Consider the following 27,631-nt stretch of genomic DNA (forward strand, 5'->3'; position numbering starts at 1 on the left):
TAACAACTTAAACTATTTTTTTTTAAATAGTTACAAAAAATTTAGTCAACTATTCAAATTTCACTTATATATTGGGCCTGCGCTAGCCCGGGCACCTTATATCTAGTACAATGATATTCCACAGCCTCCAACATAAGCCAAGTAACACTTCATCTTCATCATCACCTCCACCTCCTACCACCATAGTCCGCATCCCCACCATCCGACACCCCTACCTCTCCACCCTCACTTTCCATAGTATAAAATATATACAAATGATTTCGAATAATAATTTCATAAGTAAATTTTAGAAATAACAAACATTATAGACATAATAAGGTTCTATAACTATAGTTTCGATAATTGCGCTTCATAGCTATAGTTCTGTTTGCTATGAGGCCCTGAATTGTATATTTCACGCGGTTTGTATATTTTGCTGGCGAATATACAAATGGAGTAAGTATATACAAATTATGTATTTATACATTTAGGAATTTTTCAGAACTTCATTTGTATATTTCGCTTGCTAATACATAAACATGGTAATTTATTGTGAATTTTTCATAAATTGTATACAAATATCTAGGGTAAACATATAGAAATTAGAGATTTATATAATCATGAATCGAATTATACAAAATTCTAATTTATACAATCAGACGAATTATACAATTTTGAGCGATTTATACAAATTAATTAAACAAATAACAAGATTTGAGAAAACTACGGTTATGCATCACAATTTTCCAAAATAGTAGCTATAACATTTAATATCCTTTAAATATTTGCTATTTTGCACAGTTTTCCCTAATTATATTGGCAACCAAACATGCCCTTCTGTCGTGAATAATGACAACTTTTATATCCAACTAGCATTACTACTAAGAGGTAAAAGAGTATAGGAAAAATTACATAAGTGAAGGTCTTTTATTTAATAATTGTCACTTTTAAGTATACTTTTAGTTTATTACCATTTTTATCAACTTTTAGCAATAGTTACTTAAAACAATTTAAAAACAAATTTGTTCCTTTTAATGTAATTTTATATCTATATATGAACTCGCTAACTTAATATTAAATTACTATAACATCCCTAACTAAAAATAACCAAGTTAATTAGTTAAATTGTTAAAATGCCCTAAATATTGATACCCGTTTAAGTAATTTAAAGCAACTCCTATCGACACTATTTTCTCTTAATAGTCACAACTATTAATTGTGATTGTGAGTGAAAATATATCACCTTTATGTTATGAAGAAATCAATGATTACAAATGAAGCATATTTTTTATATTGATAAATCATGAGTGACAAGCAGAGGCTGAATATTTTTACTTGAGCAAACAAGACTTTTAATTTATATGAAATAATAATAATTATGTTCTTCAAGTTAAAGGATCTGCACTCTAAAAGTGCTTTTCACTTGATTTATTTTAACCAAAGTTACAAATTTGAAGAATTCCACATACTAAAAAGTGAACCAAGTAGACAATAAGTACAGAAGTTATCAATAATCACTCTTCAGAAAACTGGGATTTGTAGATATCATACCCAGTGGTTGCTGCAGTTTTTGGGAAAAACCTGATGGCGAAAGAGTATGGTACGGCATGAACAAGGTATTCGTCATGAACACAAGGGGACCAGCTATCGTCTCCGCCTAAACCCATGTGCTTGTGGTCAAGATGCACCTACAATGCAGAAAATCAATGTCAAAATGCTAGTACTACACGATTTCAAGGTTTCATTTGCTGAGAGGCTCAAGATGATCTCTTTGGATCATTTTTCAACATTTGATTGGATATACCCGTGGGTGTAACAAAGAACGAAGATAATATTTACAAGTTGATGAGAGAAAGTAGCATGGAGTGGGTAATGAGAGTTGCAAAACAGATGTTTAACACCCTTATAGGATGTAAAAGGTGTTGATGTTAAATATTTTCTTCACCAAAAACAGAAAAGGAAACATTGTTCTTAATACCAAATGGAGCCTTTGAAAAAATAGATAGATTGTAAAAGGAGAATTAGCAGCACGGAGTCAAGGGAGCTAATCCCCGGCACCCTAGGAAAACAAATACATTTGCTATTCCTTTTTCCCATTATGATTTACGCCATGCTATTAATGCACAACTTGATTCCGAATGACATCCGTCACCAAAAGAGACACACCACATGAGCAGAATAAGTAATATGATGCAAGATTTTCTTTTTATTTCCTTCTAAAAAAATAAACAAAATCCTAGCTATGCAATCCCCACCCCCCAAAGAAGATTTTCCTCTGCCACAGTTTCTGACAACAAATTGATGGATATCGTAGTTCTTGTGTTAGAAACTAAAGAGTAAGATGCTCACTAAGTGGTCCAAGAAGTTGGCTGTGTTCCTCGACTACCAAACTAAAAGCCTCAAATTAAATCATCTTAGGGGAGACACAAAGCTAGCCAGTGAAAGTGTGCAAGTATGTGAAAGTTGAATTGCAACAACGCGTGCATAAGTCAGGGAATGAAATACCTCGATGTTTTCACTTTTCCTGAGATCCTCATTGTGTGTAGTTCTATCGAGCTCAGAGGTGCTGTAGTAGCTTGCATTCATTTGCATGGGTGGAGATCCTCCATACGTGGAAGCATAAAGTCCCACTCCATCTTTATTTTCAAATGTCACCCATCTAACATCTGCTCTGCCTGAGCACTCCCCGGGAACAACATATGGCACATGCATTTCACCTACGGATAGCTCATAAATGCTTAAATGAGCAGCAGATTTCCGGTCTGGATAACATTCAAATGGTCCCCTTCCATACCATTTAACCTGGTCTACAGTTGAATCCAATTGAAATTCAACACCGACTCGTGGCAAAGGTGGAAGATCAGGACATGGATTTACATTGCACTCTAGCACAACATCTCCTGAACCATATATCAAAAGTGTCATGCCAACCTTAAAGAGAATATTAGAAGTTTCCGCATTTGAGGGAGTTTTCTCCTCTGGTTTTGCTATGCCATGATAAGTAGCTGCTATTTTCACTTCGTGACTGTTCGTACTTTCCACAGAGCAGCTTTCGTTCACAAAGATTACCTTGTCAAGATTAGCAGCCTTCCACCTAGACAAGTAACTCTTTGGCCCTCCCCCTTTGTCATTATCTGTTGGTGCTCTCCAAAAGCATGGATAGATGCCTTTATTCATTATTGAAACTCCATTAACCTGCAATCATTGAGTGGAACAGAAAATAAAATTAAGAAATAACCCATCTTTATCATATGCGACATCATAACAGTTAAGTTGTCCCACAATTGATGAGGGTATGTGTTATTTCCATATATGATCGCGTGCAACCCTCACCTCATGAGCTTCCTTTGGGATTTAGGCTCAGGATCTATTTTCTTTACAATAACCAAAATTATATAGCTTCATATGATACTGTACCAACTCTCAATTTATTGAAGCATAAAGTATTTACCTTCCATCCCTCTATACCACCAGTTTGTTTGTTAAATTTCAGCTCCCACCAGTCCTTCTGGCCAACCTTTATTATGTCATCAAGAACTTCACAAAGTAAAGTGGCATCGGTGCTTTTAATGATCTAAAACAATAACAGTTCTTAAAATAGTCAGTGATGTCTGAAAAAAGGACTACCAGACTGATAAGAAATGTAAAGTATGAGTGATATACATGAGGGACAACATTCCGTCTGCTAGGCAACAGAACTTGTGTGGACGAAATGAGGTGACCAGAATTAGCCCACCGAGTAGAGTTCAAAAGCTTTGCTGTAATTGTTAAATAAATTTCTGCTGCACTAGATGTAGTCCATGCAGAAAACCATGGGCCAGATTCCCATTTTGTTTCATGGCTTCTCTGGGGTTCTATGCCAAGTAGAGGGAGGATCCCAGACCCAAGTTCACACCCATCGCCATGAAGTACCCAGTTAAATTCCAAAGCTTGGGTAGTATCAAAGAAATGCATGTTTGTTATCTGAACAGAAAAGCCTAATTGTCATTTAAGAGATACTGATGCAAGTGAACAGATAATTTAAGTGATATACAAGAGTACCTTAATAATTCCTTCGTTAAATGAGACCTTGATTGGCTGGTAAAGAAACTTAACCTCTGACAGAAGAAGTGTTAAACAGTTAGACACGTTCTAGTTTAGCAAGCACCAGCAGCAGCAGCAACAACAACAACACACCTAATGTTATCCCACAAAGTTGGGTCTAGGGAGGGTAGTGTTTACACCGACCTAACCCCTACCTTAGAGGTACAGAGGTTGTTTTGGATAGACCCTTGGCTCAAGGAAAAACAGTCCAAAGCAGTCCAGAAAAAGAAGTAGCGGAAGTACAAGAAATAACAGATAGTAACAAAACCACAACAAAACAATACGATAGTGGAGGTACAAGGAATCAACAGATAGTAACATAAATCGAAGAGCAAGAAACTACAGGAGCAAAACTATGACTACTAATATGAACAAAGAGCAAGACAATCTGCTACCTACTACCCTTCTACCCTAATCCATGACCTCCACACCCTCCTATCTAAGGTCATGTCCTTGGTAAGCTCAAACTACACTATGTCCTATCTAATCACCTCTTCCCAATACTTCAGGTTACATGGTCCAACATAGATACCATGCTCAAGCATGTACATGCTTTGTGCATACTGTCAATTGTTCCCTCCTTCCCCCACCCCCATAAATTTCCAGACACAACAGGAGAAACTTGCAAGACTGCCAGCATGTTTGGGACATATTTGGCTATTTGATAAACTTTCTGGTCACTGAAAGCAATTTCAATCAAATGAAAGATGAGATATGAGTGAAAATTAAAAACTTTACCCCCAAAAGTACCCAAACAATTGAAATAAAAAAGTTGCTTATTCATCATTGCTTAATGTTCCATGCTTCCACACCCTACATTTTTTGAAAAAAGGTTCATTGACGTGACTTATTGTCTAATAGTCTTGCAAAGCTATTTATACGACAAAGGGGAAAAACAAATTATTGAACAAGATAGCTGTCTACTCACCATGTAATGCAGGATGAGGACTTCGATCAGGAAATATGACACCATTTAGGCAGAAGTTCAAATCATTAGGAGTGTCCCCAAAGTCACCTCCATATGCCCAGCGCATTTTCCCACATACTTCCTTTAATAATCCCTATAGAAAGTGCCAAATGATAGTGTTCAATAAAAAAAACGAACTAAAAGAACAGAAAGACACAACATCCTACACCTACTACATTCCGTGTGGGAGTTGAAGCTTTTTGTAACTGCGTAGGCTTCAGAATATCATGCAACAATTATGCGGTCAAATGGTTTAGCTTGGTTCTCCATGTGACAATGTTAACAATAGCAACAACATGCATTTCACATCAAAAGTTGCACTTGCAGCCACAAATGCTAGATCCAAAATCAGACAGCTTGTGCCTTCTAAACAGGATTTAAGTATTAAATGAACAAACTCTGATTTTCGTAATATGCACGCAGAATAGAGACAGCCACCAAGTTCTATTTCACCCAAATAGGACAGGCATTAGTCCTAGTATTTGAATTTAAATTCAACAATCTATCCTACATGGGGTTTGCATCTCTAAAATGTCTTAGGTCAATAAACATACATTTGCTTTAACTCCAACAACAGCTTGAAGCCAAAAAAATAGAGTCATGATAATGTTTTCGGAAACCAACTAACTGTGAAATATGTTGAAGGGAAAAAACTGCAAAGCAATTTATTTTATCAACTACATTAACTCCTATTTATTAAAAGATGTACATAATTACAGGACCAATCCTAAATCATGAACAAACCTGATCAGCCCAATCCCATATAAAGCCTCCTTGCAGACCAAAGATACTATCTATTGCTTCCCAATATTTATGGAGATTCCCATTGCTGTTTCCCATGGCATGTGAATATCTGAGCAGTTTTACACCAAAAATTGCAACGTAAAGTCATCGCATTAAAAATTATGAGCAGTTAAATTGACCAAGAAAAAGAAGTGGATAATGGAAGATCATACTCGCACAATATCACAGGCCTCTGTTCAGTTGGATCTTTTGCTATTTCAACTATTTGGGACACACGTGCATACATGGGACATACAATATCTGTTGAAGATGTTCTCGATCCACCACCTTCATAGTGCACCAGTCTTGATGCATCTTTTTCTCGTACCCAACCTGAAAAGACTCTCTAACTTGGTTACTGAACATGACGAACTAAACAGGAATATAGTTGTTAGTAGTTGCAAAGGCTGTATGGGTGGATCTAAAATCTAGCCCTTTCTGAGCTGGACATCACGAAAGAAGTATGACATATCCTACGTTTTTTTAACCACCTAGAGGATCACCATTATCACATGCAGGATAATAAAGTATATTATGCATTTAGCCTCTGATCCTTTATTTTACTTTCTTCAATTGAGAATCTCCCTCTAACTTGGCTATCTACAAGTTATTTACAAACACTTTAGTCATTCGGATAGTGTTCTGATCTATAAACTATAATCAAATATACCTAGCAATTATGGATTCAAGCAACATATAAAATAAGCCTTAGCAATGTTAGGGAAGTATACTAAAGGTGGTTCCTTCGGGGCTGGCTTTGTGGCTAAAGTACATTGAAGGCAGTCCCTTCGGGACTGGCTTTGTGGCTAAAGTACAATGAAGGCAGTCCCTTCAGGGCTGGCTTTGTGGCTAAACTACTGTTCCTCTACCAGTAAGAGACCTAGAGCTCAAATGGGAAAAACTGAAGAGTGAGTAGCATCTGTGTTTGAAGTTGTGGCCACATGTATTTACCTACAAGGGAGTGTCCTTAATCCCTTGGAAAGCTTAGCACTTCACTTTTTGAAGAACAAAGAGTCGACACAACAGAAAATGGAAAGTAAAAATAATGAAAAAGTATATACCAGAGAGTGCTGCATGATTCGGTCCATAGCTTGCCTCATTCCCTATGGACCATACTATAATACAGGCATGATTTTTGTCCCTTTCAACCATGCCGACCACACGATCCAACATGGAAGCAGCCCAACAAGATTCCTGTGTAGGATGCTTATAATTTGGATAGTCAAAAAAACCATGTGTCTCGATATTGGCCTCATCTACCATGTACACGCCAAACAGATCACACAACTCATACCAGCGCTGATGCTGAGGATAATGGCTGTTCCTGACAGCATTAATATTGTTTTGTTTCATCAAAACCAAATCCTACAAGAAGTAACAGGATATATGATTTGCCTTCAACAGAAAATAAGAAGATTTCACAATGAAAATCTATAAGCATGCCTGCAATTTTACAATGAAGAGTAATTCATCACATGTTTAAACAAAAAGGAAAAAGAAGAAGAATTTAACAAACCTTGACCATGCAGGACTCCAAGTTTGTCTTTCCAAGACGTGGATGATGCTCATGCCTGTTCACCCCTCTAATTACTACTGGACGCCCATTTACTAGCAGCTGTTTAGGGGCTTTTGATATTTTTCTCATACCAACTTGGCATGATTCACAATCAACCAACTTCCCTGATGCATCTTTAAGGGTGATAACAAGAGTGTAGAGATTTGGCTGTTAACAAAAGAAAGATAAGGATAAGGAATTTCTTAAAAGTTGCAGTGAGAGCATTAAAGTAAATAACCTCTATTTGAGGTCAGAGAAAACCATCGGTTAACTTCTGCAATTACAGGGAAAATCCCATCCTACCTAAGCAACACTACAAAGCTAACTTCCAAGTACAATGTTAATCTTTCAAATGTGAGTTCGATAAAATCGTGGAGATGGCCGATGTAGTATCATGGTGTACATAAAACCCATTTTGCTAAGAGGCCCTAAGTGAGTCAGAGTGAAGTTTCTACACGGTAATCAAAAGTCTTCCATCCTTTCCTAGTTATAACTAGAAATAAAGTCGTGCAAATCTTAGCTAAAGCTTTGGAATTCAATACATGGCAGGGTCATTCAAAATGTAGAAGTCAAATATCATGACGAGCATGCAAAATTTCCCAACCTAATAAAGCAGAAAGATTCCTTGCACTCTAAGCTTCCCTGCAAGGGAGTGCAGGAGAAAAAGCAGACTACCAGATTATAATGAATGATTAACATTGTACTAGTACTACTAAAATGTAGTGGAACATAGTATCAGTTCTAAACCAAATCCTAAATCAAATGAGTTTTGAGTGTGGCATCAAATGAGATATGCAATAACTGAGGTTAGACCAAAAAAATAGAAGCAAAAAATATGCCCTTTATGAGATAATAGAACAAGGAAGCATTATAAAACATTATCATGGTTTAGATTTCCAAAACTTTTGTGACCAAATTGATTTGCCTCTCTACCTTTGAGGTTGGGGTAAGGTACATGCACACTCTACCCTCCCCAGTCCTCACTTTGTGGGACTACACTAGGTATGTTGCTATTGTAAAGCTAAGAAAAATCACTTACTTGCTCTGCAGACCAAAGTTTAGGTGCTTGCACCTTCCCCACAAGCATGTAGCCTTTAAATCCCACACAAGGATCAGAAGACAGAACTAACTCCAGATGAGCAATGTTAGCAGAAAGCAAATCAATATGGTCAGAGCAGCTAAGCCAATTTCTACTGTCATAGAGTGAAGCTTCAATAGTGAAGTCAGCAATATAATTATTATCAAGTGAGTTATCAATTTTCATTTCCACCTGCATTATAGAAAGAATAAGGTAAAATCAGCAAAATTATGTCATGCGCTTTTAAAATCCCTCCTTTCCAAAAAAATAACATGCTAAAATTTTAAGCCGTCCCAATTTACCGATTGCCTAAAGTGACAAAAGTTTCTCCCTGTATGGTTCAAGCAAAATGACAAAACAATAAAGTGGGAAACTATTCTATGGAAATTGATTGTCTGCTCACAACATGGACATAAGGACATAGCTAGGGATGGCAATGGGGCGGGGTGGGTTTAAGGTTGTGCGGGGAGGGATGCGGGGCAAGTTGAAGTGGCTTTTTTAAAAACTAATACAGGGCGGGTTGCGGGTCTATGCGATTTTATGCGGGTTCAAACTTAATTTTAACTTTTTACATGTTATAAGAGTTATAGAGCATTATCTGTTAAGAGAGTTTGTTTAAAGTTACTAAACTATTCAAGATAGTAAATGAAAATGATTCAATCAAAACTAATACAATTTCTTACATGCTTCCCAATTGACCTCTAAAAAATAAATTTTTAAGTCATTATCTATTAAATTAATACAACTTAATGAAAAAATGAATTTATTTTTATGAATTTTATTTTTAGTATCAAACTTAACTAGAAAAGGAAAAAAATTGTTATGCGGGTGCCGGGGCGGATTAAAATTTTTGCGGGCTAAGCTCAACCCGTCCAGTCCCGCCCCACACTGCCCCATTGCCATCCCTAGACATAGCAAATGTTATCTTTATCCTTGGGGATTTCTAGGTTTCCAAAAAAAACAAACAGTAAAACCAAAGGTTATATTATCAGGCTAAACATTTATTAGCAAAAGTCTAGAACTCTAGTCATTCTCACTCAACCACCTGCTCTCTGCCTTCTCCACATCTAGTAGGGTGACGATGGCTTGTAAATTCCAGCAATTTTTTCCATAATTGAGCAGCAAAACTGTATACATCTTTGTGGAATAAGATTATTGAATAATTTCATTCATATCTTTCTCTGTCATGTACATGGCTTTATATATACATAAAAGATTGTGGAATAGAATCACCTAAATCTTTACATTAAGAGAAAGAATCAGAGATATGATATTCTAGATTACCACAATTATACTAAGATATTAGAGGATCATATCTTGATATGAAGAATATCTTCTCATCTTAGAGGATCACATCTTTGATGACAAGAATATCTTCTTGGAAATCCTCCATCAGCCAACACTCCCCCTCAAGCGGGTGAATGGATATCTTCCATTCCTAGCTTGCTTATTAGATCTTGAAACATATTGTTTGGCAATCCTTTTGTTAAAACATCAGCAACCTGATCTTTTGTAGATACAAATGGCGTACAAATGAGTCCGTTATCTAATTTCTCCTTAATGAAATGTCTGTCTACCTCAATATGCTTAGTGCGATCATGTTGTACAGGATTATGAGCTATACTTATTGCTGATTTATTGTCACAATATAGCCTCATAGGTCCTTCCCATCTTATCTTCAAATCATCAAGGATTATCTTTAGCCATAACAACTCACAAACTCCCATCGCCATGGATCTAAACTCAGATTCTGCACTTGATCTAGCTACTACATTTTGTTTTTTACTCCTCCAAGTCACCAGATTTCCTCCTAAGAAGGTGCAATATCCAGAACTTGACCTTCGATCCACTAATGAACCAGCATAGTCCGCATCTGTATAAGCCTCTAAAACCATGTTTCCTCCTCTTTTGAATAATATTCCTTTTCCTGGACTTCCTTTAAGATATTGTAGAATCCGGTTGACAGCTTGAAGATGCATTTCTCTAGGATCATGCATAAATTGGCTAACAACACTTACAGCAAATGCAATGTCCGGCCTTGTATGGGACAAGTAAATCAATTTCCCTACAAGCCTTTGATACAAGCCTTTATCTACCACTGAATCTTCTGGAGCATTGCACAATCTATGATTGTATTCAATTGGTGTAGCCACTGGTTTACACCCTAATTTTCCTGTTTCTTTCAACAAATCAAGCACATATTTTTGTTGGGAAATAAAGATTCCTTGTTTTGAGTGTGCCACTTCGATTCCCAAAAAATACTTTAATTTCCCAAGCTCTTTGATGTCAAATTCCTTGAGTAAACACTTCTTCAAATTTTGTATCTCCTCTGAATCATCACCTGTTACTATGATGTCATCCACATAAACCAACAATGCTGTCACTTTTCCTATTTTTGAGTGTCGTATGAACAAGGTGTGGTCTCCTTGACTTTGTCGATACCCTAGCTTGATCATAACCTTTGTAAATCTTCCAAACCATGCACGAGGTGATTGCTTTAATCCATAGAGTGCCTTCTTCAGTCTACACACCATTCCCTTCTTGCTTTCAAAAGCAGGTGGCACCTCCATATAGATCTCCTCATCTAAGTCTCCATGTAAAAAGGCATTTTTTACATCAAATTGTTGTAGGTTCCAATTAAAAACTGCAGCCAATGATAATAAAACTCTCACTGTATTCATTTTTGCCACTGGGGCAAAAGTCTCCAAATAATCAATTCCATAGGTTTGTGTATAACCCTTTGCTACCAAACGTGCTTTATATCTTTCTATGGACCCATCTGACTTATATTTCACAGTAAACACCCATCTGCACCCGACCAACCTTTTTCCTTTTGGTAATTCCACAATATCCCAAGTTTTGTTTTTCTCCAATGCTTCCATTTCTACCTTCATAGCTTTCTCCCATTCTTTATTTCCTAATGCTTCAGACAAATTTCTGGGGATAGGAATTGTGTGGAGGTTACAGAGAAAAGCTTTATGACTTGGGGATAGATTTTGATATGTCATGGAGAGGCTCAAAGGGTGTTGTGTGCAAGTTCTGGTTCCTTTTCTGATTGCAATGGGAAGGTCAAGGACATTAGGTTGGTTAAATTCTTCTTCATGATCAGTTTGGTTTGGTGTTTCTGACGGTTCAACAAGTTCAGGATGGGTATCAGGAGCAGTAACCTGTGGAGATGATTGCAACCGAGTAGTTTGATCAGTTAGTCTCTTTCTTCTGGAATATACCTGCAATGGTAGATTATTTTCTAGAATTCCATTATCTATATTTGGATTAGGAGACTCAATGGGTTCATTTGGATTTAGAGACTCAGGTGACTGTAGAAATGGTGACTCAGGCAAGGATTTGGCACGACTAGAAATGGACAAATCAAATAGTGACAAGTCTAGAGGTTCCTTTCCCTTCAGTGACTCCCCCTGATTGTAAGAATGATTAAAAAAGGATTCACTCTCATCAAATGTGACATCTGCGGAAACAAAGAATTTCTTTGATGATGGTTGATAACACTTGTAACCTTTTTGAGTAGGAGAATATCCTATGAAAACACACTTAAGAGCACGTGGGTCTAATTTGCCTCTATTTTGAGAATGAATATGAACATAGGCAACACTTCCGAAGATTCTAGGAACCAATTTATTGGAAATTTCAAAATTTGGAAAGAAATTCCTAAGAGTATCAAGCGGACTTTGAAAGTTCAGAATTCTTGATGGCATTCTGTTACTAAGATGTGCAGCAGTTAGGACAGCTTCCCCCCAATACTGTTTTGGCACCTTTTTGTGAAACAATAATGATCTAGTAATGTCAAGTAACAGACCATTTCTTCTCTCTGCTATCCCATTTTGTTGAGGAGTATTGACACATGAAGATTCATGAATAATTCCCTCTTTTTGGAAGAAAACAGAGAGGTTTTGATTGAAGTAGTCCTTGGCATTATCGGATCGAAATCTTTTAATTGGCACATCATATTGGGTTTTGATCATATTAAAAAAGGTAGGAAGAATTTGACTGACATCTGATTTTTGCTTTAGCAAATAGATCCACGTAACTCTTGTACAATCATCAATGAATGACACAAACCATCTAGCACCAGAAATATTAGGAATGGGAGAGGGTCCCCAAATATCACTATGAATAAGAGAGAATGGAGTTTGACATCTTTTGTGACTAATTGGAAAGGAAGTACGTTTGTGTTTTGCAATTTCACAATCATCACAATGAAAAGACTCAACAATCAAATCTTTGAACAAAGATGGGAACATCCTTTTGATTACATAAAAGGAAGGGTGACCTAACCGACGATGATAAAGCCATACTTTCTCTTTATTGGACATGATAGATTCAGACAAGAATGAACTAGACAAGGAATTCTTAGATATATATTCACCATTGTGGAAATCCAAACAATAAAGACCACCTTTCTCACTAGCACGCCCAATCATCTCCTTCGTGTTCTGTTCCTGAAATAAGCAATATGAAGGGAGGAAAGTTACTTGGCATTTGGAATCTTTGGTGAGTTTCTGGATAGAAATGAGATTTGCAAATAACTTTGGGATATGAAGGACATCTTTAAGTATCAAGGATTTTCCAAGTGGTATGTCTCCTTGCCCAGCTACAGTAATAATTGAACCATCAGCTATAGTTATTTTTTTATAGCTAGGACAAGGGGAATATGATATGAAGAGATGAGAGAGACTAGTCATGTGATCAATTGCCCCGGAATCAACCACCCACGTTGGAGAAAGTTTGTCTGAGACATTAGTAATAAAAGAGTAAGAAATACCTGTGAAGGCCAATGAACAACTACTTGTTGAAGCTGAATACTGCAAATCTCCAATTGAAACTGTAGAGTTATTCTCTACGGTTGCAGAAACATTTTCAGAGACTGGAATATTTGCGGCAGTACCATTTTCAGACATGGTTTGGGCAGATAAAGATAGCAAAATGGGATTTTTCAAGATAGGATGAATATTGAATAATTTCATTCATATCTTTCTCTGTCATGTACATGGCTTTATATATACATAAAAGATTGTGGAATAGAATCACCTAAATCTTTACATTAAGAGAAAGAATCAGAGATATGATATTCTAGATTACCACAATTATACTAAGATCTTAGAGGATCATATCTTGATATGAAGAATATCTTCTCATCTTAGAGGATCACATCTTTGATGACAAGAATATCTTCGTGGAAACCCTCCATCAGCCAACAATTTTATATGATACACTGCACAAGTAGGATAGCGAAAAAGAAAAGGGAATCTAAGAAATCCATTCCCGCTTTATGATTACCTCTATGTCTGCATAAGAAAAATCTTCGCCTATGTTTGTTCTGAAGAAATAGTCAGCAATAAACGTCTGCATCAGAAAAGTTGGGTAATAAGTCAGCAATGACCTAGCCAAAACAGAGAATGCCAATAGTAAAAGACAGAACAGTAAGAGCAAACTGCCAGTCACAGTGATATAAAGAATGGTTAAAAGAAGATGAGTTGTTCACAACCAAAGCACTGCAAAAAGTCATAAAAAAATCAGACTTCCCAAGAATCCTATAGAGTATAGACTTGGCAAGAGTAATGAAAAAGGAACTGTCATATGTCAGACAGAGATAAATATGGTTTATAATACTATGACTGATTCTCAAGCAAAAATTACTACAACAAACCTGGAACTCAGAGTGCAATGAAAAAGAATTGCATCATCACAACACATAGAGAAAGAAAAACCTTCCGACTTGATTCAAGGGGGAAAAGTCAATACAATCCTGCTCCCATTGTCCCAATCATTAATACAATCCTACTCCCATTGTCCCAATCAATATTGATCTTTATCTGGATGGTCACATGATAAAATCCATTTTCTGTAAAGGAAAAGTCTCTACACATTTATAACTAAAAGAAACTATTGGGGAAAACTCTTACTATAGATAATGTAAATTTCCCATAACTTTTGCTTTCTTAACCAAAAAGTAAGAGTAGTCATCACATATTCACCTATTTAATTGTACTGCGTTAACACAGGAAATTAATTCATGGAAGGATCGCCATTCTTGCTACAGCCGAAGTCACAGACTCACAGCTAAAATCATCAAGTAAAGACTAGAGACAAAAAAGAATCTATTCTAACATCCCAATTCATTGTTTCCGGTGTTGGGCCCAGATGTCCAGTCCTGGGGGAAAGGGGGGGGGGGTAAGGGGTCCTTGGGTCTCCTTATATGGTCTTGGGCAATCCTCCCCTCCCGAGCTAGCTTTTTGGGGTTGAGTTAGGCCCAAGATCCATTTCTTTATAAAGGCAATGCTGGAAATCCATATGACCAACACCAAATGTATAAATATGCAATCTTATGCAGATTTGACCTTCTTTTGGCATGGAAATCAAGGTTTGAAGAGAGGAAATTTATGCACTAGATGAAAGATCAAGATCCAAATGGAGTTTTTCTACATATTCTCTCTTGAATTCTTCCTTTATGCATTCTATGGAGTATTTGGTGACTAGATGTGTTCTTTTGAAAAGGGTTATGACTAAATTCCTTATCTAGAGTTTGATGGACCTATTGGTTCTTGGTTATTGGCTATTTGTTTAACCTTATGCTTTATCAATTTTCATTGATGAGCTTTCGATTGGAACAATCCTAATTACATGAACTGAACTCGGAAGAGATAATTTGAGTTGATAGTCAAACAACAAGAAATCATGTTAACTACTTACTTTGATCTATCGGTTGAGTTTAAAAATAAACCAAACAGTCCCATAATCACTAGCGGATAATCAGATATTACCCTTATAAGCTAGGAAAAGTTTCACGAGGATGATGGAGTAGTGAAAGTAAGAAAAAGAAAGTTTATGATTGCGTCTCGAATTAAAAATCAGGGTAATGAATTTATATGCGGTGTTGGAGGACTTTATGCGCCGGTAGGGGAGGGATCTAAGGTGAGCTTCTGGAACGAGATGTCTACCTTGATGGCAGAGTGGGATATCCCCTAGGTGTTAGGGGAAGATTTTAATACGATAAGACTTCGAGAGGAAAGGCTGGCGTCTAGTGTGATATCTAGGGAAATGGAGAAGTTTTGAGAGTTTATTGGTCGCCACTTATTTCACCTTCCTTTAACAGGTGCTACATTACATGGACTAGATCAAAGGACTCAATATCTGGATTATCAGTGTCCACTGCTTGCGATGAGATGGTTTTGAATGTGATCCAAATTCCACTACTGAGACTAACATCAGATCACTGACCTGTCTATTTTTGTTCAAATTTATTTCATCATTCATCGTTTAGATGACAAACAATCATTTCTACATAGTTCGACTCTTCATTATTATTTCTACAGCTAGTAATTATTACTCCTTCCGTTCTAGTGGAGGTGGCAAAATATTTTCTTTTTAAATTTGTTTTAAAAAAAATGGCAACTTTCTAAATTTGGAGACAATTTAATTTAAACTTTTCATTTTACCCTTAATGAGAAGTTTTAATAGCCAAAAATGTTTATGTAATGTTTGAGACCACAAATTCATGAAGTTTTTTTTTTTCTTTCTTAAACCCCATGCTTATTCAAACTTTTCCAAATAAACTGAAGCGGAGGGAGTGCTTTTTTTTTAGGTTAATAAGAAGTGACATTCTTAAGAAGTTAAGATACTAGATAATATGAACTAAAACAACTGCTTTTTCTGGAACTCTTTTAGGACTTAGGATTAGCGTTTTGCTTTATGTTATAAGGAATTTTTTTTGGCTTCTCCTTGATGGAAGAGAAAAAGAGAAGGAAAAGGGAAGTTGATTGTTGAGTATTGGTTATCTTTTGATGATTAACATACACGATGTACTCTGTAAAGGAATTGTGATAAGAATCAGGTCCTTAATGCTTATGTGTTGCGAGCTGAGTCTGTGTTGAGTTATTGTGTCGAGATTTCTTAGGAAAGAATGTATGGGAAAATATGTGTATGTCTCCATTATTATTCGTGTGATATATTTTGGATATTCACAAAATCTTTCCATCACAACCCTAAATGCTTATTACCTTACAAGAAATTTCATTCACACTGAATTGAGAGGTACAACAGTAGTCCATCTTTCAAGTAACTTGTTCTTGAAAGTACAAAGACTGATCATCTAAGAAAGAAGAACCAGGCAGAAGACTCCGGTCCTTGTATCATTGTTTTTATATGTTGAGTCCAATTCTAGTTCAATTGTATTAGAATTTTGAATTTTGATATAGAAGCTTTGTTAGGTCATTGTTTGTTTGTTGCGAAGAAACATTTTTGTTGTTGTTTTGAGTCAGAGTGATTTGAGGGAGTATAGCAATTGGGCAACTGTTGAAGTTAAGGCTAAGAGTTAAAGTCTTAGATTGCAAGGATTTGTGATCTGATTTTCTGGCTTACTTTGTTAGTGGGGTTTGGAGTTCAATCCTACTAAGGTGGATCATGGTTTTTGCACCTTTTGAGCTTGGTGATTTTCCAAGTTAAATCATTCTTACTGTTTCATACTTAACTGTTCTAGATTATCAAACCAAATACTCATAACAACTACGTTTTATAGTCGTGTTGGACAAATTTTAGTAGGATATGAGAATCAGGTACGAACCAATACACCCCACCCACCACCCACCCCGAATCATTAAGGTGCACTCAAACTAACAGAGAAATTGATCATACAGAACGCAAGTAAGATTAGGACAGGGTAGCTTGAGACAAGGGATGGGAGGTAAATCGTTAGCCAAATGGGGCACAATAAATATTTCTATCGTTAATATTGAGGAAAAAAATAGGACAGACAATAAAGTAACTTGCTAGGAAATTACTTTTCTTTTCAGAGCCAGTTTCCAGATTCCAAAGAATAGTTCCAGAGAAAAAGGAAACACAGAACTCATTTGAAAGGAAAAGTTCACACCTTAGGCTTTGCTAGAAGAAGCACATCTCGGTGTATCCCTGATAACCACCAATGATCCTGATCTTCAAGATAGGAACCATCACTCCATCTCATCACTTGAACAGCCAGACAATTTCCTTTTCCTGACCCATGTGGATGGCAAAAATCCGTGATCTCAAATTCGGCAGGGAGTCTGCTATCCTGACTGAACCATACAATAAAAATTAGATCAATCATCCATTACAAAGAACCATGTAACTGAGACTTTCATCTGTGCTTTAGCTTCAAGCATCTCAGTCCAACATGAGAAAACATCGTAACTGGTATATGATGTTTGAAATAAAACAAAAACAAGTAAAAATCACCATAATCTGAGAAATGAAGGAGTTGAGATATATAGAAGTATTGAAAGCATAATGAAGAATCCCAAAAACAATTCATGTAACTGAAATGTGTAGGAGTCCACATCCGAGAGAGTGAATAATCAACAAGAATACAAATACGAAACGAAGAACTTCTGTACTTATTTAACAACTTGCAGCAGTTTTTACATAATTGCAGAAGTGCCATTTAACGATATTGTGACAAAAATGAGTCACAGCACTAACTGGAAATAAGGAAGTGACAAGATACAATATTTTTATGGCTTTGATCCCTTTCTACAGCTGATTTGGAAAATGGTCTAATCCAATTTTTCATGCTACACAAGCTAGTTAAAGATTCTGATACACAACATCAACTTCCATCCACATGTTGGATTATCCTGTCTTACCCTTGCTAGAGTCCTAGAAAACAATAGAAAATATTCTACTAAACTCATTGTGAGGACTACTTATCATGTATGTTGTTTACAGAAGTAACTCATTGATTTAGGTGTTTAATACACAAGGGACAGCCAGCAATGAAAATAGAGCAAAAATAAACTAGAATTATCTTGAACTGATTGTAACGAAATATAACTTTACCTAAAAAGGAGTTTACGACACTAGAAACAAAGAAAGTATAGACTACGTGATAGAAGGAAAGTTACATAAATGGTGGTATTTCCTAATTATTGTAAGAAGAATATTATCTTCTATAGAGCTAAACACATTGAATACGTCTAGAACATTCCAACATATATATGTATTGAGCTGGTAAATTGAAAAATGGAACGTCAAGTATGCCGGAAAAAGCTATTGTTGAAGATTCATCCACAATAGGCAAAATGACATGAATCTATAATACCGTTTAAGTTGGCACCTAAAGAGTGACCAAGAAAGTTGCCCCAGCATGCCAGAAAATTCAATATTCCGAGAAACAACTTAATACCTGAACTTCACTACCAGATTGGAGTAGTGCCAGAAATTCAATTTTCAACAGAGAGACTAAATACCCAAACACTGATGAGTGGAAATTCAATTCAGTAGAGAGACTCGATGCCTAAAACTTATACTGTCAAGAAGAAGAGAGGAACGTAGGAGTATGTCTTGCTTGAGAAAGAGCCGAAAGAGTAGTCAAAAGAGATGATGTTGTCATTTCTGGAAAAGAGACAAGAAAAGTACAATTATGACAAGATTTGTAAGGTACTTTTCTGGTAGATTGAAACTATTTCGATCCAGGAACACAATAGAACTTGTTTTGATTTGGATATAAACAATACACAAGATGGGTTTTATTGTAGTTTAGGCCCATTCATCTTGACTTTCATAGAGGACTCTCATGGCTTCCTCTTCATTGGCAAAGTGAAAGAGGAACCTGGAGTTCCCTGACTGTGATACCTTTAGGCACTTCTTAATCTTCCAAGCCTCAATTGCCTAGAAGACCACAAACTTCCAACGAACTGACCCATTTTAATCCAACCAAGCAAGTTCGAAAAGAACTTTTCTCTTATGTGCGTAAATATGAGACACAATAAATGGGTTATTTTTTCAATCTTCTAAAACTTCCGTCCAAGTCTAGCACTGGACATGTTATAGCATCCTTGTATATATATGGCTTGAGTCTGTGAGATACTAAAGGGAAAAATCATCCTTCCCATCCAATTTCACTAAGTTTTGAGTCTACCTGTTTTACAGTGGGCAGATATAGAGGATGCACAGATGGGGCAACTCACAAACAGTACGTACTTTCATTGGAGAGTTGTTAGAATCCAATGCACATGCTCACACATGTAGTACACTCATTGAGATTCTCTTCTCGACATGTGATGGGCGTGGAAGGTCACCAATAGGGTTGTGGTTGCTTGGGCTTAAGTTGCAGTGTTGCACCAATGCTCCGAGGTGGTTGTGATGTCGAAACTCTGATGTTTGGAGAGTTCGTTTGAGTTCAGATTCTCTCTCCTTCAAAGGTCTATGTTTTTAGTTCACTACATTCACCACAAAAGTACAACAATAAGCACAGAAGACCCTAAAATTTTGAAGGATAAATACTCGACATATTAAGACAAACTTTAGATTTATTATCTTCAAAACATGTCATTTTAATCCTTTCATAAGTCACTCCATAGGAAAGGGCTACAAAGATTAACTAATGAGGTCATATTATTTGAGAAACAACTATTATCACCCCTCAATCCCAAACAAGTTGGGTTGGCTACATGAATCCTCCTTGACCATGCTACTCCATTTAAACTCAACTCATGTCATTACCATCAAACAGAAAAATAAGTTTGGAAGAAACAACCATTGTCTCGAGAACAAGGACCTTGCTAGAATGGGTGCAACCTCGAGCTCGGGAACATGTAGTTTTGGTTCTCTCACAAGAGTCCTCCATAAGGAACGAAAAGGAAAAAGTTTAGGGATGGCAAAGGGGAGGCGCGGGGTGGGTTAAGCCTAACCCGCCAAAAATTTAATCCTCCCCGCTCTGCCTCGCACAACAATTTTTTTCATTTTCAGCCTGCCCCGCCCCGCATAAATTTTTTAATATTTTCTTTTTCTAGTCAAGTTTTATACTAAAAATATAATTCATAAAAATAAATACGTTAAGTTGTATTAATTTAATAGATAATGACTTTGAATTTTATTTTTTAGAGGTCAATTGGGAAGCATGTAAGAAATTGTATTAGTTTTGATTGAACCATTTTCATTTACTATCTTGAATATTTTATTTTAGTAACTTTAAAGAAACTATCTTAATATATAATGCTCTATTACTCTAAAAACATGTAAAAAGTTAAAATTAAGTTTCAACCCACATAGACCCGCAACCTGCCCCTCCCCGCATTAGTTTTTTAAGAAACCACTTCAACCCGCCCCGCACAACCTTAAACCCACCCCGGCCCGCATCCACCCAGCCCCATTGCCATCCCTAATAAAGTTGTGCACAATTTTGATAACAGAAATTACAAACCATAAAAGGTACACAAATAGAGTACATGACTTATCTCAACGTAGCTACACGTATGATAATAATGTTCACAAGCAAGACCACTAAGAAAGTAAGAGAACCTAAAATAGGTGTCTTAATAAAGTATTCAATTAGAAAAGAGAAAAAGAGCATAAAGATATCAAAATGCAACACAAACCTATATCCAACAGGAACTCCATTCACCCAAGCGTAGAAGGCTGAATCAACCGCTTCAAAATGTAAAAATATCCTGCGACCTGTCAAAAAGCAGTTGAAGATCACGTAACATTATTGATAGCCAAATGAAGGTAATGAAAATGCAACACAATTTACATTAAAAAGGATACTGAAACAAATGTACACATGTTTGTCGTAACGAATGTAATGAGGACAAAGTTATAACGACCAAACCAAGGACTAGTCAATAATTAATAAAATACCATAAGAAAGGGACCAGTCAGTTCCAGTCTCCAATTATCCCGCCTTGGGCAACTTTAACCCTTGGGGGCTTAGGTTTATTGGTTAAGATGGACACAAGATTGGAAAATAACCCAATATAATGTCTAGAAAGTAACGCATGTGCTTGAAGAGGAGATGCTCATTTTCAATTTGGTTTATTCTTGTCTTGATATTCCTTCACCATGGAGTAAGACCATATCATGGGTGAGGTTAGCATTGCTAATTCAGCGTTACAGTGTTAGCTTCAGACCTTCTGACATTGTCAACTTCACCTTTTTCCAGCCACCCCACTCATAGAGCTCCTACACAAAATCCAAGTACCCTATCCTGCATTGAACCACCCATCTATTTGTTTCTTCAAAATGATTTGATAGAGAAGTCCCGCCTTCCCAACCTCCCCTACAGCATCCATTTCATCAAAAGGGAGCAGTAAAAGATGCTTCACTATTAGATCATGCTGCAAGTTTCTATCGGTAGAAAATAAAGCTAATTTAGGTCTAGTTAACACAATTTATGCAAGACAAAGGTTTCATGTAAGGTAGCTTTCATTTCTTGGTTAGAGGCAAAGTAGCATGTCTAATGATACTCATTCCAAAAAAAAAAAAGACCAGAAATTGTCCAGTAGAAGTTCCTGTGTGAAAAAGAAAAATCAGAAAGTATCAGTCATTTATTATGCATTATCTTGTCTCACTACAGCTTTAGCAGCTTTTTTTAAACATCCCGAGATTCTGTTGGATAAGGTCTAAATCTGCACAGGACTGACTTAAATGCTGGAATAAAAGATGACTTAACCCCGCTATGCACAAAATATGGAAATACCATCCCAGCTTGTATCTGGTGCACACTTTGGAAAGATGGAAATTTGAAGAGTTTTGAGGACAAAGTCAGCTCAGTTCAGAAGATAAAGTTAAACTGTATAGTTTTGCTTTCTTTTCAGTGTAACAGGATATTGCCAATATGGCAGAATCTATTTTAGAATTTATATATTCCTCCAAGGATAGATAGGGAGGTTTCTTCTTTTTTGGGTCATTCCTCTACATCGTATATATTATAACACTTTCTAAGTGTTGATTAATTCTTTAATAAAAAATCATACCTTTATAAAAAAGAATAGGAGATAAATTTTGCCAAATAGTCTGATATTAGAGCAACAAAATAAGTTACTCCCTCAAATATATGATATAAAATAGGTGAATCTATAAGAGATATGAGTATGGAATAGAAACCAAGCAATAAATTTTAGGGTGACACAAAATGGAGAAACATAAAACCTCACCTTCCCACTCTTCAGGAAGGAAAAAATAAGTTCTGTAGCAGCCAGTAGGATTATCATCTGGAACTTTAGGTGGATTGAAAGCAAATGGATATATAGTGTTTGTGTAAATAGGCCGGTCGTATCCATGCATCTGCCAATTCGAAGGAACTGTATTGATTAGAAGAACACAAAAGTTAGCAAGAGAAACTGATTAAAAAAAGTCAAAAAGAAGAAAATGACCTGCTTAAGACAGATAAGTCTACCAGTAGGTAGTTTCCACCATAAACAAGAATGTCTATCATCAATGAGCAAGACAGAAATTCATATAAACAACTTGAAAAAAAAAAATAGTTTTATGAGGAAAGCATTTTGAAAGCTTCGTGTATTTGCAGATATTACTTTTTGAATGCAGTAGAATCATTTAGGAATGCATATCCAAACATGGTAGTTGCAGAAGGGTCTGAATATTAAAAAAAAAAACTATGCATTGATGGTGGGAAGTACTAGCTTTAGTTAAGGCTATGGGATGGAAGAACGAATTCTGATATTAGTTTACTGAGGGGGGGCGGGGGACTTCATGTTTTGAATGAACTACAATCTTGTTGTTCTGTGGAAATGTTAAAGATGTAGGTACCGAAAATGGGTAAATAATCATCCATAGATGCAAGAAGAAATAACAATGATCATAAGATGAGTCCAAATAAATTTAAAATGTAGAAATTGATGAGAATGGAAATGTTTCGGTAGATGAGAATTACAAACTGATCATTACTTTTAAACAGTTCAATAAAGAAATAAAGATAAAATACACCTCAGTCCCACCACCACCACCATGTCCAGACTTGCCAATTGGAGTGTGGGCAACATAAAATGCGGGTCTAAAATTGGGACACACCATAACAGAGATGGGCCTGGTTATGATACTTTGTGAAAAGAATAGAGTTTGACCTAACTCAATCATAAAGTTTAGCTCATGAGGTGAGGATTACACAAGATCATATAAAGAGACAAACAAACCATCCTTCCACTGTTATCGAACACTTTTTTTAAAAACACTGGTATAGTTGTATTCATCAGCATTAAGGATATGCTGGCAACCTCCAAATAGTTACAAAGTTCCTAACAAATCTACAAGTTGATCTATATCCTCTATACACTGTTGTTTGCACCAAGAAAATAAAGATACAAGATAATTGCATTTAACTTTTGAATGGAGTTGGATCTGTTTTCATTGCATCTGCCATTTCTTTCCTTCCACACCGTCCACCAGATGCAAAATGGGATAATCCTATACCATCTCATTTGGCTTTTACTTCCTCCCCTTCTAATCCAGTATCTTAACAAATCAGCTGTGTGTTCAGGCATGATCCACCTAGTGTTTGTGAGGGTGAGGAGAAGTGTCCACAATTAAGCAGTGAAGCTGAAATGGAGGAACTAATGATTGTTTGTTTCCTCTGCTTTGTTACAGAGAAAACACCTAGACATCAATCGCATGCCTTTCTGCTGTAGCACTTCATGTGTAAGGCAAGCTCTCTTTACCACCAACCATGTGAAATATTTCACCTTGGTAGGAGAAAGACTTCTCTAGTCTCTAGATATAGTTCCAATCACTTAACACAGATAAAATCATCACTGACCATATTTGTCCATTTAAATTCATCTAAGATGAACACTATACAAAATAAAAATAAAAAATAAAATGTACCAGAAGTTCTCTATTAAAAAAATTATAAGGAAAGTTCTCTAAATTTTCTACTGGTACAATATCTCTAATAGGACTAAAAGACTCCTAGAAGAAATAGGAACTAAAGTAAATGTACTAACATAACTAAACCATACCCTCAACTAATTGATATCTCTAATATAGATCTTTTTCTTTCATTGTGTCTTATCTTTTGCTAACTTAACATGAATTTCCAGAATTGTAGGTCTTTTAAAACAACTTCCTTGTGATTTAAGGTCTACCTCGTCCACTTTTACGCACCATGGATTCACACCTATGAACCCGTCTTCTGGAGGTCAACGTAGGACATGACCAAACTATTTAATCTATTCTCCAGGTGCGATAGTTGCACCTTCCGGCAAATGTGATCATTTTTTTTTCTTTTTAAATTTTATATGACCGGACATCCATTTTGAATCTACATCTCTGTGATACTCACCTTGCGGATGCATTGGGATTTTAGCAGCCCAACATTCCCTTCCATAGCACATTGTTGATCTTATAATTGTTCGCAAGGAAGATTAAGTCTCCAAATACCTTAACCTTAAATAATATCAACTCCCAATACTCCAATGATGTCAATGGACACCAATTATAACTTAAACATGTCCTACGGGGTTTAGTCCTTCCAATTACAACCTCTAGGTACTGGCCCTCGGCCCTAATCCTAATTCTTAACTTAGGGTAAAATCTTGATTCACCTGTACCATTCCCACCATACCCATACACTTCCTATGCTATTTATACTCTTACAAAACCATTTGAGAATGAAGTCCAATTTTATCTCTTGGTGGTAAGAACCTGAAGTTGGTACTCTTAGTGGTTTGGTTGGGCTTAAAAAAAAAAAGATGTTTGGATTTAGGATTAGCTTTAGGATGTTGGAATAAAATAAAAGCTAAAGAGCTAAGTTGCGCGGACTCTTCACTTTCGATGCCGCACCGGTGCCGGATTCTCCAAAAATACACTACTTTTGGAGAATCCGACATGCACCCATTGACATTTTCGAAGAGTCCAAGCAACATAGCTAAAGAGAGCTTACCTTAGAGTTGACGGTGTTTCTTTGGTGAAACTCCCAAATAGAACTTATGTGGATGCTGGGAAAATGAAGGGAATTGGTTAAATCCCGGTGCGAAGAGCTCGACCCAAAAGGCAAACCCCTTACTTTCGCTGGCAAGGGGTTTCGAACTTGAGACCTCCGACATGGAAGTCCCAAGCCCAAACCACTGGGAAGGGTCTTTAAATAATCCAAATGTGGATTTTTGGGTGGGGCGATCACCCAACACAATCCGAAGGCTACTGCCTCTTCCTTTTAACCTGGGTTGATTGCACCAGCTTTTGTGCAATGGTATTGAGGAGAGAAGATAAGACAAGATATGACCCTCTTTCAGGTTACCAGGACATAACCTTAGATAGGAGGGTATGGAGGACACGTATCAGAGTAGAAAGTTAGTAGGTAGTGTGCTATTGTCTTGCTTAGATGGTTGGTGTTTTTCATTGTACTAGTTGTATTATTGTTGTTTTTGCACCCTTCTAGTGGACTTGGTGGACTTTGCACTGTTTATGTGTTACTTGCTGTATTTTTTTCACAAACTCCTTTGTACCTGGATTTGCTGCACTTGCGTCGAGGGTCTTTCAGAAACAATCTCTTTACCTCCACAAGGTAGCGGTAAGGTATGCATATATTCTACCCGCCCAGACCCCAATTGTGGGATTTCGTTGGGTATATTGTTGTTGTTGGTGGTATTATTCAGTAAAGAGAAAAACCATAAAGTCCCCTTTAAACTTGTATCTATTTTTTAAGTAGACACCTAAAGTTAGTGGGAATCCTATTACCTCATGAAACCATGTTAAAGTAGCATATATATCTCCTTTTTCGGTCATTCCCACTTGTAAAAAGGTAAGTGTAAATCATGCACCAACCCTAATTTACCATGTGTCATTTATTAATTAACTTTTCATTCTTTTCATTTTTGAGATTTATGCTGTTTTGGAGTTTGGCCTTTTTCAGCTTGTCAAAATTTCTCGCTTTTGTTGTTTTGCTACTCCTCTTGTTCCCAAACTTCCTATTTAACTCCAAAACACTTCCATTTGGTGCAACCATCCACCAAACATATGCTCATTGTTCCAAAACATAAAACCATGAATTTATCACTTCCTACCATATAAAACAGTCTACTTGAGCGATGTAGGGTGTAGAATTGACTTGAAGCTTAACAACATATTTTCCAGGATGTCACATCTATTATATGCTTTCTCTGAGTTAATGAACACTATGTACAAATATTTCTTCCTCTCAACATATTTTCATCAATCTTCTTAGCAAGAATATAGCCTCCATGATAGATCTATCGAACATAAATCCAAACTGATTTCTATCACTCTTGTAGTGTCCCTACGTCTAAGCTTTATCATTCTTTTCCTGAGTTCCATCATATGACTCATATTGTCACGATAATTCCTACAATTTCAAATAACTCCTTTGTTCTTATAAATTGGAATAAGGGTGCTCTTTTTGCCTTCATTGGGCATCCTACCACTTCTTAGTATAACATTGAATATCTTCACATTTTTATGGAATTATTTATTTTTGAAGCATGTAACCATCTCATCTAAAAGCTTAAGCTGTCATAGACNAGCCTGCCCCATCTTCTATAAAGGTCCCCAACACCTTTGGAAGCTAATCTCATAACACTGCATACCCATCTTAAAATGACTTCGTCGATCTTAATCTTACTGGCAAACCGACTACTGAACTCCTTGAACAAGAACCACCTAAAAGAACCTTCACTGATATCATTTATTTCAAAAGACTTATCACTGGAAATGAAAAAGCACACCCTGTCACCCATACTAAGAGATCGTATGATTAAAATTCCACCGCAAAGTAAATAATTTTGTCCCCCATGGTAAAAAAAACTAATTCCGATAGGAGTTGCCGGAAAAGGATCAAACGAAGTAAGAGAGAGAACCTAGGACAGGTTCCCCTTGGGAGCTGTGCCTGGGAGTATTTTCCAAAACCTGTTCTCTTTTTCTGCAAAGTATTGCATTTAGTAAGTATCAATTATAGCTCTGAATTTTGATAACCTATTATTTAATTATATTCTCAACACGCTCCATCACGTGCGGGCCTGATTTTTTTTCAAGGGCCAAACAAGTGGAATTCTTTTTGATATGAGTAGTGGTGAGATTCGATCTCAGAACTTTTGCCTGCACTGATACCATGTTACTAGATACCTTCGGAGCAACAAAATCAAGTGGTTGCTCCATATATACCTCATCTTCGAAATTTCCATGAAGAAAGGCATTTTTAATATCCAACTGGTAGAGAGGCCAATGACGAACTACAACCATGGATAAAAAGAGAAGGACTGAAGCAATCTCGGCCACGAAAAAGAAAGTATCACCATAGTCAAGACCAAAAATCTGTGTATAACCCTTGGCTACTAGTCGAGCTTTTAGGAGATCAATCTGTCCATCAGTGCCAACATTTATTGTGTATACCCACCGAAAACCAACTATAGATTTATCTAAAGGTAAAGGAACAAGCCACAAGAACCAA

General features: G+C 36.5%; 1 protein-coding gene across 1 annotated transcript in view; it reads right to left on the reverse strand.

The window, feature by feature from the left end:
• Positions 1-1,307: 1,307 nt before the first annotated feature.
• The window catches only part of LOC125878184 (uncharacterized), a 31,054-nt gene continuing 4,730 nt past the window's right edge, over positions 1,308-27,631 (reverse strand). The window contains exons 4-18 of the mRNA XM_049559374.1: positions 22,371-22,517; positions 20,814-20,892; positions 17,330-17,513; positions 13,741-13,806; positions 8,407-8,637; positions 7,329-7,535; positions 6,874-7,177; positions 5,986-6,145; positions 5,774-5,882; positions 4,991-5,123; positions 4,021-4,076; positions 3,643-3,942; positions 3,431-3,553; positions 2,485-3,174; positions 1,308-1,667 (exon numbers count right to left, since the gene is read on the reverse strand). Coding sequence (XP_049415331.1) covers positions 1,494-1,667; positions 2,485-3,174; positions 3,431-3,553; positions 3,643-3,942; positions 4,021-4,076; positions 4,991-5,123; positions 5,774-5,882; positions 5,986-6,145; positions 6,874-7,177; positions 7,329-7,535; positions 8,407-8,637; positions 13,741-13,806; positions 17,330-17,513; positions 20,814-20,892; positions 22,371-22,517 — 2,963 coding nt within the window. The 3' untranslated portion in view covers positions 1,308-1,493. The remainder of the gene's footprint in view (positions 1,668-2,484; positions 3,175-3,430; positions 3,554-3,642; positions 3,943-4,020; positions 4,077-4,990; positions 5,124-5,773; positions 5,883-5,985; positions 6,146-6,873; positions 7,178-7,328; positions 7,536-8,406; positions 8,638-13,740; positions 13,807-17,329; positions 17,514-20,813; positions 20,893-22,370; positions 22,518-27,631) is intronic.

This window comes from Solanum stenotomum, chromosome 10, assembly GCF_019186545.1.
Source record: "Solanum stenotomum isolate F172 chromosome 10, ASM1918654v1, whole genome shotgun sequence".
Lineage (NCBI taxonomy): Eukaryota > Viridiplantae > Streptophyta > Magnoliopsida > Solanales > Solanaceae > Solanum > Solanum stenotomum.